This window comes from Callithrix jacchus, chromosome 21 (genome assembly GCF_049354715.1).
Source record: "Callithrix jacchus isolate 240 chromosome 21, calJac240_pri, whole genome shotgun sequence".
Classification (NCBI taxonomy): Eukaryota; Metazoa; Chordata; class Mammalia; order Primates; family Cebidae; genus Callithrix; species Callithrix jacchus.
In genome coordinates, this window is record NC_133522.1 from 25296137 (window position 1) to 25309704 (window position 13568).

The 13568-nt window shown below is 34.7% G+C and overlaps 1 protein-coding gene across 2 annotated transcripts in view; it reads right to left on the reverse strand.

Annotated features, from left to right (window-relative positions):
• Positions 1-564: 564 nt before the first annotated feature.
• Positions 565-13568, reverse strand: part of TMPRSS15 (transmembrane serine protease 15) — a 121909-nt gene continuing 108905 nt past the window's right edge. For both annotated transcript variants that reach the window (XM_078358592.1, XM_054249036.2), the window contains 4 exons: positions 9754-9935; positions 8642-8737; positions 6177-6316; positions 565-1373 (listed from right to left, as the gene is read on the reverse strand). In XM_078358592.1, coding sequence (XP_078214718.1) covers positions 1218-1373; positions 6177-6316; positions 8642-8737; positions 9754-9935 — 574 coding nt within the window. In that variant the 3' untranslated portion in view covers positions 565-1217. The remainder of the gene's footprint in view (positions 1374-6176; positions 6317-8641; positions 8738-9753; positions 9936-13568) is intronic.

Below are 13568 nucleotides of genomic sequence, written 5' to 3' on the forward strand. Positions count from 1 at the left end.
GTTGACCCCTTTCCCTTAACTAACTCCCACCTGCACAATGGCTCCCCAATATCCTCTTCAATGCCTCTGTAATAATTATTCTTTCCCGGTGAAGTTCAAGTCTCTTTTCTTCCAGAAGGTCAATCCATACAGATTGGTCCCTTCTTTCAACTTCTTTTAACTTTACTCTCTCTTCTATTATATTGTCCATGCAAGAATGTGTGTGTTGTTTTGTATTAACTAAATATAATTTTTTTCTCCCCAAATACACCAACAGATTCTGTGTGGTGAGCTAAATTGAAGTCTGCACTTACTCTGGAGATGATCCAAGAGATTAAACAAGTGAAGCAAATTCATTTATTACACACATTTGACCTTCTCATGGGCAATTCAGCTGTGTCTAAATAAGTTTTTCACATATTAGAAATATTCACTGTAACACACATAAACCAGGACCAGCATTTGTAATAGGTGCATTTCTTTGGTATGTCTGATTATTTTGAGGGGACTTAAAAATACTAGCTTGAAATAAATAGACAGTATACATAATCCAGGTAAAAATTTATCTAATATATAATGACCATATTAATTAATTTATCATTTATTTAATTTGCTTATTTAAGAGGAATGTAAAGTCAATTTAGTCCAGGCTTGTGATATAAGCTTACAATAAATATTTTTAATTAGTGGGGAAAATACTAAGGTTATGCATATGTCAAAATAAGAATGCATTTTGATAGAATAAAACAGAAAAATGATTGCGATGAAAACTATTCAGATTCTGCTAATAGCAAGCTAAACTGGAACTAGAAAATTTATGGCAGTTTTTTTACAACAGTGACATATGATGGGCAAAACATTTCATTTTCTTTTTTAAATTATGCTAAAAATTTCTTAAGTATATGGTATATGTTTTAAAATAACAGTAAATACCCCTTTAAATAACAGTAAATAATAAAAACAATGATTAAGAATTTAAAAAGTGAAATCTGTGAAGAAATAGCTGTTCACAATGAAATAAAAATGTATTTTGTGATATTTTAAAGTTACTCTCTATTGCCAAGATGAATTTTATTATTTTTAAAATTTTGCTTCCCTGGCCCCCTAGCATTTAATTGGCATAGGTAAGAATACTTTTGGTAACTTTTAAAAAATTTTGTACAAAACCCTTAATTTCCATGATTTCTAGAGTAGAATGTGAAAATAATCTGACTTTCATATTTGGTTTAAGAAATGCTCTAATGTAGAAAACTTTGGATCCATGCTGTAAACCTTGAGACTCTGGCGTACACTCCGGGGCGATTAGGCAGGGCACACTGGTATCCAAATGAGGTCACACCAGCAAGGAACCACCTGTTGTTTTCTTGGCACATCAATGGTCCTCCTGAATCCCCCTAAAGAGTGAATTGCAAAGGAAAATTATAGATATGTGGTCAACTGATCTAAACATATAAGATTGTTTGTATCAAATAAATTTAAAAAAATTTAAAAATATGGTTTAATTGCAAATCATCTGTACATATTTTCACTTTCACTCTAAGCCAGGAATGAGAACCTCAGTGAGGAGACAGAGAAACAATAACTAAGAAATAATTTATCATTTTTGTGGTGCACTTTTATATTAAGAGTTTCACCATGTTAATTAGGCACTTTGGTGGACACTAAGAAATTCTTTAAAGCACAACTATGAACAGCATCCCAACCAAAATATATATTAAAAGCCAATTGTTTTATTTAAAGAGATATGCTGTGTCACAGAGCACACTGTGGAAAAGACAAATTATTTCACAATATGCTCTTCAGAAAAATTAAGAACTTGTACATAAAGTTGATTTTAGTTCTGCTGGGTAGCAGTATCTTTTTGGGACTCAGAAAACACCATCCAATTTGAAAAACATTTTAACTGAAATAAGCATATCTGTGATATTATTTTTAATGATAAGAACTCATGTTTTCATCTGAGATTGCAAATAAAGAAATGTTTTTAATTTTTATGAATATTAATTCCAGCAGACCTAGTAAACTACATACATTTTATTTGCATGTGATTCTTGTGTAATGCAATGGTAATACAAACATATCATTATTTAATGACATAAAATCGACAAGTATTTTTCCCGTATTAATTGGAGAAATATTTTTAATTAATTAATTTTGTGTATTTATGAAGACATTTAAAGTTTTATGCTTTTTGAAATCACCGGTATAATATAATATTTCAATAACAGCTAGATGCTAGAAATATCCTAAGGGACTTTTTGCCTGATCCTTTACCATGTTTGGGCCCTATATTTAAAGGAAAAAATGTAGTCTATCAAATCACCTTTTTTCCCCTCCATACAGAGGGACATAAATTTCACTGGCGTCCACAGGTTACCAACAGGTAACAGATGTGTTCAAGCCATGTGAAAGCAGGGACTGTGATTTTTTTTTGAATCCTAAGCCCTTAACCTGTAATATAGGTTCTGAAATATTTATGGAACAGTATATATTCAAGGTTCAAAATACATTATATATGACTTGGAAATTATTAAAAATAAACTTCAACTGTTTGGGTATTTTTAAAAGGAGTCATCTGGTTTTTTACATATCTTCTAAAATAATTTAATGTTTTAATAGGAGGTTCCAGACAAAGCAAGGATTTTTAACTTACTCAGTACATACTGGGTTAGTTGCAGTTACTCAAGGATCATGCAGCAGACATGTTGCCTATCTGCTGGGTGGTCTATCTGGTTGGGAGACTTCATTCAGTTTCCATTACTTCCTGTCATCTAACTATACCACATCAGTTTAGCTATGTAACTTCTCCTTGCCTTAATTTTCTTTCTTTCTTTTTTTTATTTTTTTTTACTTTAAGTTCTGGGGCACATGTCTAGAATATGTAGGTTTGTTACATAGGTATACATGTGCCATGTTGATTTGCTGCACCTATTGACCCACCCTCTAAGTTCCTTCCCCTTTGCCCCCCATCATCCCCAAGAGGCCCTAGTGTGTGTTATTCACCATCTTGTGTCCATGTGTTCTCATTGTTCAACTACCGCTCATGAGTAAGAACATGCAGTGTTTGGTTTTCTGTTCCTGTGTTAGTGTGCTGAGGATGTTGGCTTCCAGCTTCATCCATGTCCTGGAAAGAACATGATCTCATTCCCTTTTATGGCTGCATAGTATTCCATGGTGTATATGTACCACATTTTCTTTATCCAGTTTATCACTGATGGGCATTTGGGTTGGTTCCAAGTCTTTGCTATTGTAAATAGTGGTGCAATAAGCATATGTGTACATGTATCTTTATAGTAGAATGATTTATATTCCACTGGGTATATAATCAGTAATGGGATTGCTGGGTCAAATGGTATTTCTGGTTCTAGATCCTTGAGGAATCACCATACCGTCTTCCACAATGGTTGAACTAATTTACATTCCCACTAACAGTGTAAAAGTGTTCCTATTTCTCCACAATCTTGCCCACATCTACTGTTTCTTGACTTTTTCATAATTGCTATTCTGACTGGTGTGAGATGATATCTCATTGTGATTTTGATTTGCATTTCTCTAATGATCAGTGATTTTGAGTGTTTTTTTTTTCATATGTTTGTTGCCTTACCTTAATTTTCTGATTTGTTCAATTAAGGTATTAATATTTCCTTCTTCACTGTCTCAGAGATATATGAGTACTTGAAAAATATGCATGGGGCTGGGCCCGGTGGTTCACACCTGTGATCCAGCACTTTGGGAGGCTGAGACAGGTGGATCACCTAAGGTCAGAAGTTCAAGTTCAGCCTGGCCAACATGGTAAAACCTCGTTTCTATTAAAAATACAAAAATTAGTCAGGTGTGGTGGTGGGTAGCTGTAATTGTAGCTACTCAGGAGACTGAGGCAGGAGAATTGTTTGAACTTGGGAGGTGGAGGTTGCAGTGAGCCAAGATTGTGCCACTGCACTCTAACCTGGGCAATAAGAATGAAACTCTGTCTCGAAAAAATTAAAAATAAATAAATAAATAAATAAAAATTTTAAAAGCATGAATTTCCAGAACATAAAGTATTAACCTTAAATTTACATTTCTAGTGAGATGACATATTTATAAGTAAAAATAAAAATCAGTACCTTATTTGAGTGTCTGAGTGTAAGGGCTGGTGACAATTTTTGTTTAGAATATTACTTCCTATAGTTTGTGTGCATCAGAATCCCCTGGAAGATGTGACAAACACGCATTGCTAGGCCCCATCCTCATAGTTTTTGATTCACCAGATATGTAATGGTACCTGATAATTTGCATTTCTAGCAGGTTCTTAGGTGATGCTGCTGGATTGGAGGTCATGCTTTGAAAGCCATTAGTATAGAGTATGGCTTGGAATGGTAGGTAGAGTGTCATTTGCTGAGTTTTAAGTAAAGAAGATATTCTCCAGCCACTGATGTTGCCTTTAAATCCAAACTACTACCACTAAAAGGCAAGCCTTTGGTAAGTCAGAAGACATGCAAGTTGTGGATGACTAACAAAACACATTCTTTTCCATTATAAGGCTAAAAAGTACTGCTTCAAAGAACTTATTCAAATAATGTATCAGTAATATGTTCACAATTTTAAAGAATGCATTCTTACTTAATCAGTTAATCCTCTTATAAAACATAGTATTAAAGTTGAACAAAGAAAATCATGTGACAATCTTGTGTATTGATTACTCAATTATGGTAACATTTTATTGTACAAGATATTACCTTATGTGGGAGCCTTCTTACTTGCAAAGAATAACATACTTAGACCGTGTAGAAATAGAGCTAACTATAAGATTTCAGAGACCTGGCATGAGTTAATAGCTTAATGTAATCCTAAAATCAGTAGCATCAGCCATCGTATTTTCTGCCTAGTGTGTGAATTGTCTGTCACACAATCCCCAAAAACTGCACTTGAAGTTGTCCAGCTGATTTCCCTCCAGTGCAATAATTCTATAGATCTCCTTCTAAGTGGCAATATATCTTATCTTTAGCACACTTTTCATTTTACAAAAGAAGTATAAGACTCAGAGATAAATTTTAAATAAGAAGAAAGCCATCCTATTTGTCTTGAATTTGCAAGCACTTATCAAAGCAGAATAAATCTACAACTAAGCTGGAAATTTAACAAAACTTAAGACATTGATTTAACTAGGGGATTCATATACATATTATCTGAATAAACATCAATTTATATGGCTTATCATGTATTGGCAGGATGATACATATGTGTTAATACGTGAAATAAGTTACTATACTTCGACAAGGTGAAACCACTTTCCCATGATATAAACTGCTATTTCCTCATTTAGAAATTATTCATTGGTCAGTAATGCTAGCAGATTTAATCTAATCCAGCAGTCATTAAAGCTTTGATATTCTATTAATTGTCAAATACAGAAAATATGCCAGAAAACTCATTTAGTAAGTTTCATAATAGAAATTGTTAATATTTTTTAGTAACTATTTGATGCCTTGCATGGTTCATCTGATTTAAGCCTCTCTGTAAACCCTAAGTGACTTGCCCAAAGTCTCACCAATAAGTATTAAAGCCGGGATCAAGCAAGAGTAGTATGAACATAGAATCCACGCTCTTCATGACTACCCCATGCTGTACCTAAAAAATTAATTATAATTTGACAATCTAGCAGAACTTTCCTTTTTATTTATTGTGTGTTTTTGGATTTCATGGAGCTAATAGGCACACTATTTTTAGTTTCAATGAAGTTAGTATATGGGTAAGAGTTCTTTTCTAATGGTCACACAGGTCAAGAGCTATTGACACTTCAAATTTATTGCAGTATCGACATTACCACTACAGCAAGTTCAAGTTATTACATTTCTCATATAAAGTGTAAATAATAACATAAAGACCAGAGCCAGGGTTATGCCAGTCTATTAAGTTATTTACTTCCCCGCTGGTTAGCTGTAAACTGACTCTAACTAGGCTATGCAGGTATTCATCTAAACAATGTCCAAAGACATCTGACTTGTAACCTCTTTTCTTAAAAATAATTTGTTTCAAGTGCTCAGGTCTACTCAAGAGGATTATGCAAATCAGCAAAAAAAAGTAACAGTTTTGTAAGAGACGAGAAATCAAAGAACCTTGATGATTTCTTTACTCCCAAATTATTGTTAAGCAATGAAATAATTATTACACCAGTGCTTTCTGAAAATGTACAGTGAGCTGCTTTACATCTTTACCTGACAAGAGTCTATTCCTCCTTCTTCATAGCCTGCACATATCATGTTTTCAGTAATGTTATATTCTGGCATCTGCTTTTGACATTTCTCATTTGATAGAAGAGGAACATCAGCTTCTTGCAATATGTTTGCAGTAGGACCTGCTCAAAATGGATAATGCAGCCAGCCAGTCAGAAGTGATCAACATGCATCCTTGAATGAACTACCATCAGTCTTGTTTATTCTAACATTTCACTCTCACTATTGAGTACTGTGTGCATATATAATGGAACTAAATACTAAACCTTGCACACCAAAGTACATAGTTAAGCTCATCTGTGGATTTTGCCAAATGTATAACAGAAAAGCTCTTCTTTCTTACTGAAGAAAGAAGAAAGAGTGGATTAGACTAGAAGGTCTTAGGGCATCTTCAGTGATTTTAAACAGTTACAGGATTGCTCATGGGGGAAACAGCTTACCAACACAAAGTGTCTCATTCATGGAAATTAGCAATGGCTCAGAAATCCAGAAGTGCTTTTCATTTGGCACCTGAGGAGGTGCTCGCTTCTGTATAATAGCATTCAGCTTCTTTGTGGTGCTGTGTGAGTGAGCAGGTGCACATTGAGCAGGGGACAAAGCTCAGACGCACTTTGCCCTGGTCTAGGGGCAATCAGCTTGTTATCCATACCCAGGTGAAGAGAAAGGAGGTATTTTTTGTAAACAAAATAGAGTGTATTTTCTTGCTTTTTACAGAATGATTCATCCACTAGAAGTACGAATCTCTGTGTGCTGAAATCCTCATCCCAAGAGAGATGTAAAACAGGCAGGTGTCTAGTGTCCCAGAAAAGGTACATGATGAGCACTTTCTAATAATTAGCATTTCTATTTGCTTCCTCAAGAGAGGCAGAATGTTGAAGAGAAGTTAGCACATTTGACAGCCATTGATGCTGCAAAAATGAGACCCCATTTCTAGCTAAAATTAATCCATGCACTAAAAAGATGAAGAAAGCAAAAAGTGTGTTTGTGCATATGTACGTGAGTGTGTGTGTGTATCTCTCTGTGTGTGTGTGTGTAATTTAGATGCAGACAGCATATATATGACTCAGTAGTGCAGTGATAATTGTATATCAACTGTCTCAGAAAAATGGAAGTCCCGTGGGTCTTCTTCTCATTTTACTGGTGTCAACACTTCCACAACGATCAATTTCAAGGGACCAGCATGGCAGTGAACATGGAGTAAACATTATCAGATAACATTTCAAGTCTGACAATGGACTATAGGTTAAGAAAATGAATTGGAGAGATTAAAATGGAGGAGAAAATTTGGCATCTCACTGTTATCCATTCTATGAGGATCCAGGATGGGCTGGTAGACTTTAATTTTGTAATAAAAACCAAGGCCACTCTTGCTCCTTGTCAATCAATTAAGATTTGTTTTGTAGATGATAAAACTGGTAAAAGAAAATTTGTTCAGTGTCTGTTTACTGATTGCCTTAATTTAACCAACTAATATCACCCATTTCTTCCTTTTGAACAATATATATATTAAATGTGAGTACTTCGATTCTGAGACCCTCTACCTTTACCACAAGATTTTCTGCATTTTCATCTTAAATACATTTAGGGCATTTAAACATCATGACTATAATTGTTGTGACTGCAGAGATCAGGTCCTCTTATCGGACTATAATGCCTTTCCTGTTGCTTTATTATTTATTAATGGTCAAAACTCTGTCCCAGATAGGGCATTCCTAGTAGAAATTCCACAGCCAAAGATCCTTGTGGTTATACTTAGAGGGTATGAAGTATGACAATACTTTTTAAAAAATATGTATGATTATTTTTAATATGTATCATGTTTGCATTTGGAAAACATACAGTTGATGCTGGGGTGAATGGATACAATGTATGATTCATGTCAAATCTGAGTCTCTTGTCAATAAGCAGAATTAGCATGTCCAAGTTAGAAGAAAATTCCTTTCTCATTTTAAGGAAATGTGAGTGTGAGGCCTTTACATTATAAATAAAGGTAGTTTTATTAGTTTGGAAAATGTGACAGGTAATACTTTGACTTTTGATGAGAGTTTGTCATGTGCTTTACCAAAATAAATTTTTGTAACTTTAGTTTATATTCATTTTAGTGAAGTATTTTTTTATCTTTATCAGAGTGTTCATAATACTAAAACTAGATATTGAGTTGAGAGACACTTGAATTCCCCCTCAAAAGACTATAGTTTTATAATACTATCTATGCAAGCTGGAGACATTTTTGAAAACTATACAAATATACAAACTCTAGAGGTATATTTTTGAAAACTCTAGAAGTACAACCCTAAACATATACGTACATACTTGACAGTACTTTTAGAAGATATTGCAAAATTGTTATATAAGAATTGCAAAAATGTTGAAAGTATTCATAGGATATTGTGATAGCATGTTTTCCACCAGTAAGGTTTTTTTTTTTTTTGAGTCTGATAATTTACCTTGATGTACAAGTCTCCCCCAACCAGCAATAGAGCAGTTTCTTCCTGGAAGAAAAACTTGATTTTCTTCTGGTAAACAAATAGGTTGTATGTAATCTGGAAAAAAAAAAAAAAAAAAAAAAAAGAACAGCAAAACGAACAAACAAAGAAAAAGAAAGAACATATTTACAAGCATTTCTGACAAATTTTAAAAATCAATCATTTTCAACAATCTAAAAAAACCTTGTCTTTTTATTTTATCCTACTTGTACAAATTTTAGACATCAGTCTTGGAAGAAATAGGCACTTCAGAGCAGCATTTATTTTGACAGTAGATCAGCTACCACTAGTGGCCTTTTAGGGTATTTTACAAGTCTCCTCATTACTGGATAACACTTGTGTTGTAGAACAGATTAAAAACCGTGTAAAACAGTAGAACAGTGTAAAAAATGTCTTAGTTCTGTACTGTAGTGTAATGGAAGGAAGTTCAGATGCATTCTCCCATTTAGAGAGTCATTGAATTCACATGTAGTTAAAGTAGGCAGATAAGATGACCAAAAGTGATTTTTTTACTGGTATAGTTCTGGAGGTAATCATTTATATTTTATTTTTTAATAAAATTATGGTGCTCAATAGAAAGTGGTACCTGTTCTGTAAAAATTTTGGTAAAGATGATTTTTAGCATCAATTAATAGAAACGGGCAAATGTTCTGAGGCTTTTTTATTTTTCCCAATTATCTCCACGTTAAGAAAGCTTTTAGGAGATTGTTTTTACGGGGCAATTATGGAAGCATCGACATTGGTCACTTCTAAAGCCTTTCTTTCATCTTTACAGGAGAAATAGAGAAGGCATGCATAATAACATCACCTATTACTCTGAGCTGCTCCTTTGAGTTTATTGTTATGCATTTTTAAAGAATTTTATTCGACTGTTTTTTTCCAGAATGTTGAAGTTAAACATTCTGATGAAAGAAATTTCATGTATTTCTCCCTACCTCCCGATCCCATTTAAGTTCTAATGACTTATGTAACAAATTATCTAACTTTAATACATTAATGCATTGATATTAATATTTCAAATCGAATTTTGAATTAATTTTGGAACATAAGATGACCAAAAGTGATTTTTTTACCTGTATAATTCACTTTAAATTCCAGATGCATCATGGCAATGTCATTGTTCTTTCTTTGTTTATTGTAATGAGGGTTTATGACAATTTGATCTATCAACCGAGAGACAGTGTGAGGAGAGGTCAGATTTGATGCCATATGCAGGCCTAGGATTGCTGTCCACTTGGATGGCTCTAAATTTCTCCTGAAAATTGTAATGAAGAAATATGAGACACTCTCCATCCAAAGTGGTTACTTTCTAGAAGATTTTCATCATAGAAATTTCAGAATATGTTTCTATCCTGAAATGTTCTTCAATTTCTCTGAAGAACTGTCCTCTAAAAATATTTCTTAAATCTTTATTTTTCTGATCACAACATAAAGAAAGCCTTAATTAGTGCCAGTCTCTCGCTTTCACTTCTCTTAAGTCATTTGCCGATCTCTAGTTTTTGACTGTGGTTCTCAACTCTGGTTGTACGTTACAGTTTCCTGATATGCTTTTAAATAATGCTGATACCTACTTCTCCTCCTCCTCCCCTCCCCCGGCCCAGTTCTAATGTAATGGGTCTGGAATAGATCACCAGACAATGTAAAAAATACTTTAAAAATTAAATCTCCAAATTTGTGCTAATATATATAATATATGGCTAGGTTGGAGAGCCTCTGCCTTAGGTCACATTTCACTGTGGAAATTGTGTCTCTGTCCAGGGCTTTTTCAGACAACTGCAGTAACTGCTGTAGTGTAATGGAAGGAAGTTCAGATGTATTCTCCATTTAGAGAGTCATTGAATTCACATATAGTTAAGGTAAGCAGTATGCATTATTATGATTTTTATAATCTAACATATAAACTTGAATAATCTCCATATGTAATGTTAGCCATCTATAATAATTAGTAAAGATAACACTTGTAGAACAGATTAAATTGGATACTACATTATAATTTGAAAGTGTGCAAGGACTTTTAAATGTGTTATTGGCCTGCAATTTATTCACACCAAGGAATTATCAGCTGGAATTAAGCCAGTTAAACCATTTTCACCATGAAGGTAAAATTCAATGATTGCAATCGTAGGCAGAGCTATTAATTCAATTCTTAACAGTTGCAAATGCCTAGTTTAATGTGTTATTTAAATATTAAAGTCCAAGTCACTTACAGATGTATAAAAGGCATGAAGTTACTTACGTCTATCTATCCATCACTTTGTTTTATTTACCAAGTTATCATGTTTGGTCAAGTAGCAGTCAGCAGTAAGCCAATGAGTGTCCAAGCATTCAGTAAGCATCCAATGACAACCACATTGAATTAAAACTTGAAGAAATATACCTAAGTGATCCGTAGCAACAGAGTACTACTTGGTGCCAAGTGCAGTACCAAGAACTTTGGGTATCTTCATTTAATCCTTATCAGAATTTTACAATCAGAACAAACGAGGCACTGATTATTTAAATGGTAGGGGAGACTTGGAGCTGTCTGACTTTAGAGCCTACACTTGAACCAGTGACTGGGGTGCCTCATACAGCTATGAGTGGGGTGCTGTGGGAGGGATTGAGACTTGAAAGGAAGGACTGGAGACGTGGTGGGCAAGAAGGAAGATGTGCTCTGCTGTGATGTTCCCTGGGCCCAGGTAGGGGAAGGTGTCCTACTCAGTGGTTGGTGGCTGCTCCGTAAGTAGCCCAGAGACTGAGCCAGGAGGTCATTACGGTGCCATAGAGGCTTGTCAAGAGGTGTTCTTGCTTTCCCTTCTCCACGTCAGAGGAATCTGCACTTCGGCCATACTTGGCATCTTGATAATTTCAGACATGCTGACCGCACCCCACTTCTACTGTACCCTGGGATTCTTGTGTCCACCTTAGCCTATGCAGGGAGAATGAACAGAGCAGAATCTCTTCTTGGTGTTTTATTTCCGACTTCTTTCTTTATCACGTCTGGCAGTAGTTTTAGAGCTTTTCCTTGGTGGAAAATGACCAGTGAATACAGAGCTTACAGACAATCATTCTTAAGTTGTATGAATCACTTGAGAAGGTTTCTAAAACTTAGAATTCTGGTTTTCATTTCCAGAAATTCTAATTTGGAAAGTTGGAGTGGCACTCAACAATTTGTACTTTTTAATCACTGTTGAGATATTGAGCAATGCAGAAATCTTCCTAGCTGTTTCGTATACCCAAATCTGAGGGGTAGGGGAAGACAGCCTTCAGAAAAATCATTTTAGATGAAGTGATGCGATGTTTTATGTTTTTAAAATATTGTCTTGAATCATCTCCTTTCTAGTAAAGGAAGGCAGAGCTATAGCACAGAAGATATATGCACACAGGAGAAGGTGAGAACCACCTTGAATAGGAAATCCCCAATTCAGTAGAGGCTAAAGATAGCAAAGATAGGGCATCTTTAGGTAGAAGTTGGCTGAATTTTTGCTGCTTTCCATCATCTGCCCTGCATGAGCAAGATATTTATCCCAGTAGCAAGAGAAAGAGAAGCATTGGTTGGAGAAGGCAGAAAAACATACACTCCTGATCTCTGTAACCTCAAAGATTAGCACATTTCCTGAGACATAGAAGCAGCACCAGGTAGAATAAATTAGTGGTATCCCCGATGCATTTGGTTATGTGCTGATGTGAAAATAACTTCAGCACTCTAGCATCAGCATGTCCATTTGTAAGTGGGAATTTCAATGTAGTAGAAAGCAAATATGGTAAGACAACTATGATAGAGCATCACAACAGGCTGAAAGGAAAAAAAAAATCAATGGGAATCCATAACTGTAAATTAAAATATTTTCCTGTTTTACTATTACTACAGGTGGCAAGACAGCAACCTCAATACATTTGCAGAATGCTAACACTGACGTTTACACCCAGGACCTCATTATTCGTCTCTATTTTTATTCTCCTCTGAATATAACTAGGATTTCTAGGTGACTAGCCAATTCTAATATTTAAGGCAACTGAAAATCAGAATGCTTCTGAAACATAGTGTTGTTGCCAGAGAATAAGAGAGTTTTCAAGAATATCAGGGGCAATTCTGAAAGTACAAAGAAGCCAGATTAAATGAAATAACAATGGCCAGGTTTTAGCAAGATGTCTAGCAGATAATGATCATCATAATTACCCTCGTTAAAAGAAATGAGTTGTTTATGAAAGGCCATGTGTCCACAACAAAACTCAAAAGAGAAAAGTTAACAGGCACAAAAAGCAGTTTTATCATAAAAGGAGGGTAGACAACAAGAATATGTTTAATTCTTTTTCCTTATCATGAGTAAGGAAAAGAGTTTCATGTATGTGAGTATTTTTATTTAATTTTAAGTAGAAATCTGTTTTAAAAATATGGGTATATGCTTATTTGTGTAAGTGTAAGAAACAGAAGTAAGTACAAGAAACCAGAAGTAAGACAACACTCCTGAGCATAATTGACCTCGTAGATTATTCCTGGAACTTAAGGAATCATCTTCAAACTCTTTTCTTCACTCGACTTTCAGGATTCACCATGAACTTGTGATTTCCCTTTCATTTCACTCTCTGTTCTTCCTCAGTCTTTTTCTTTCCCCCAGCTCTTTTTTATTTGTCTTAAACTCTAAATTTTAAAATATCCCTAGGTCTGCCTTAATCTTATGTAAGTCATTTTTTTAAATACTGACAATATATTGAAAACTTCTTTTTTATTATTATACTTTAAGTTCTGGGGTACATGTGCAGAATGTGCAGGTTTGTTACATAGGTACACATGTGCCATGATGGTTTGCTGTACCCATCAACCCATCATCGACATTAGGCATTTCTCCTAATGCTATCCCTCTCCCAGCTATTTTTGACAGGCCCCAGCGTGTGATGTTCCCCTCCC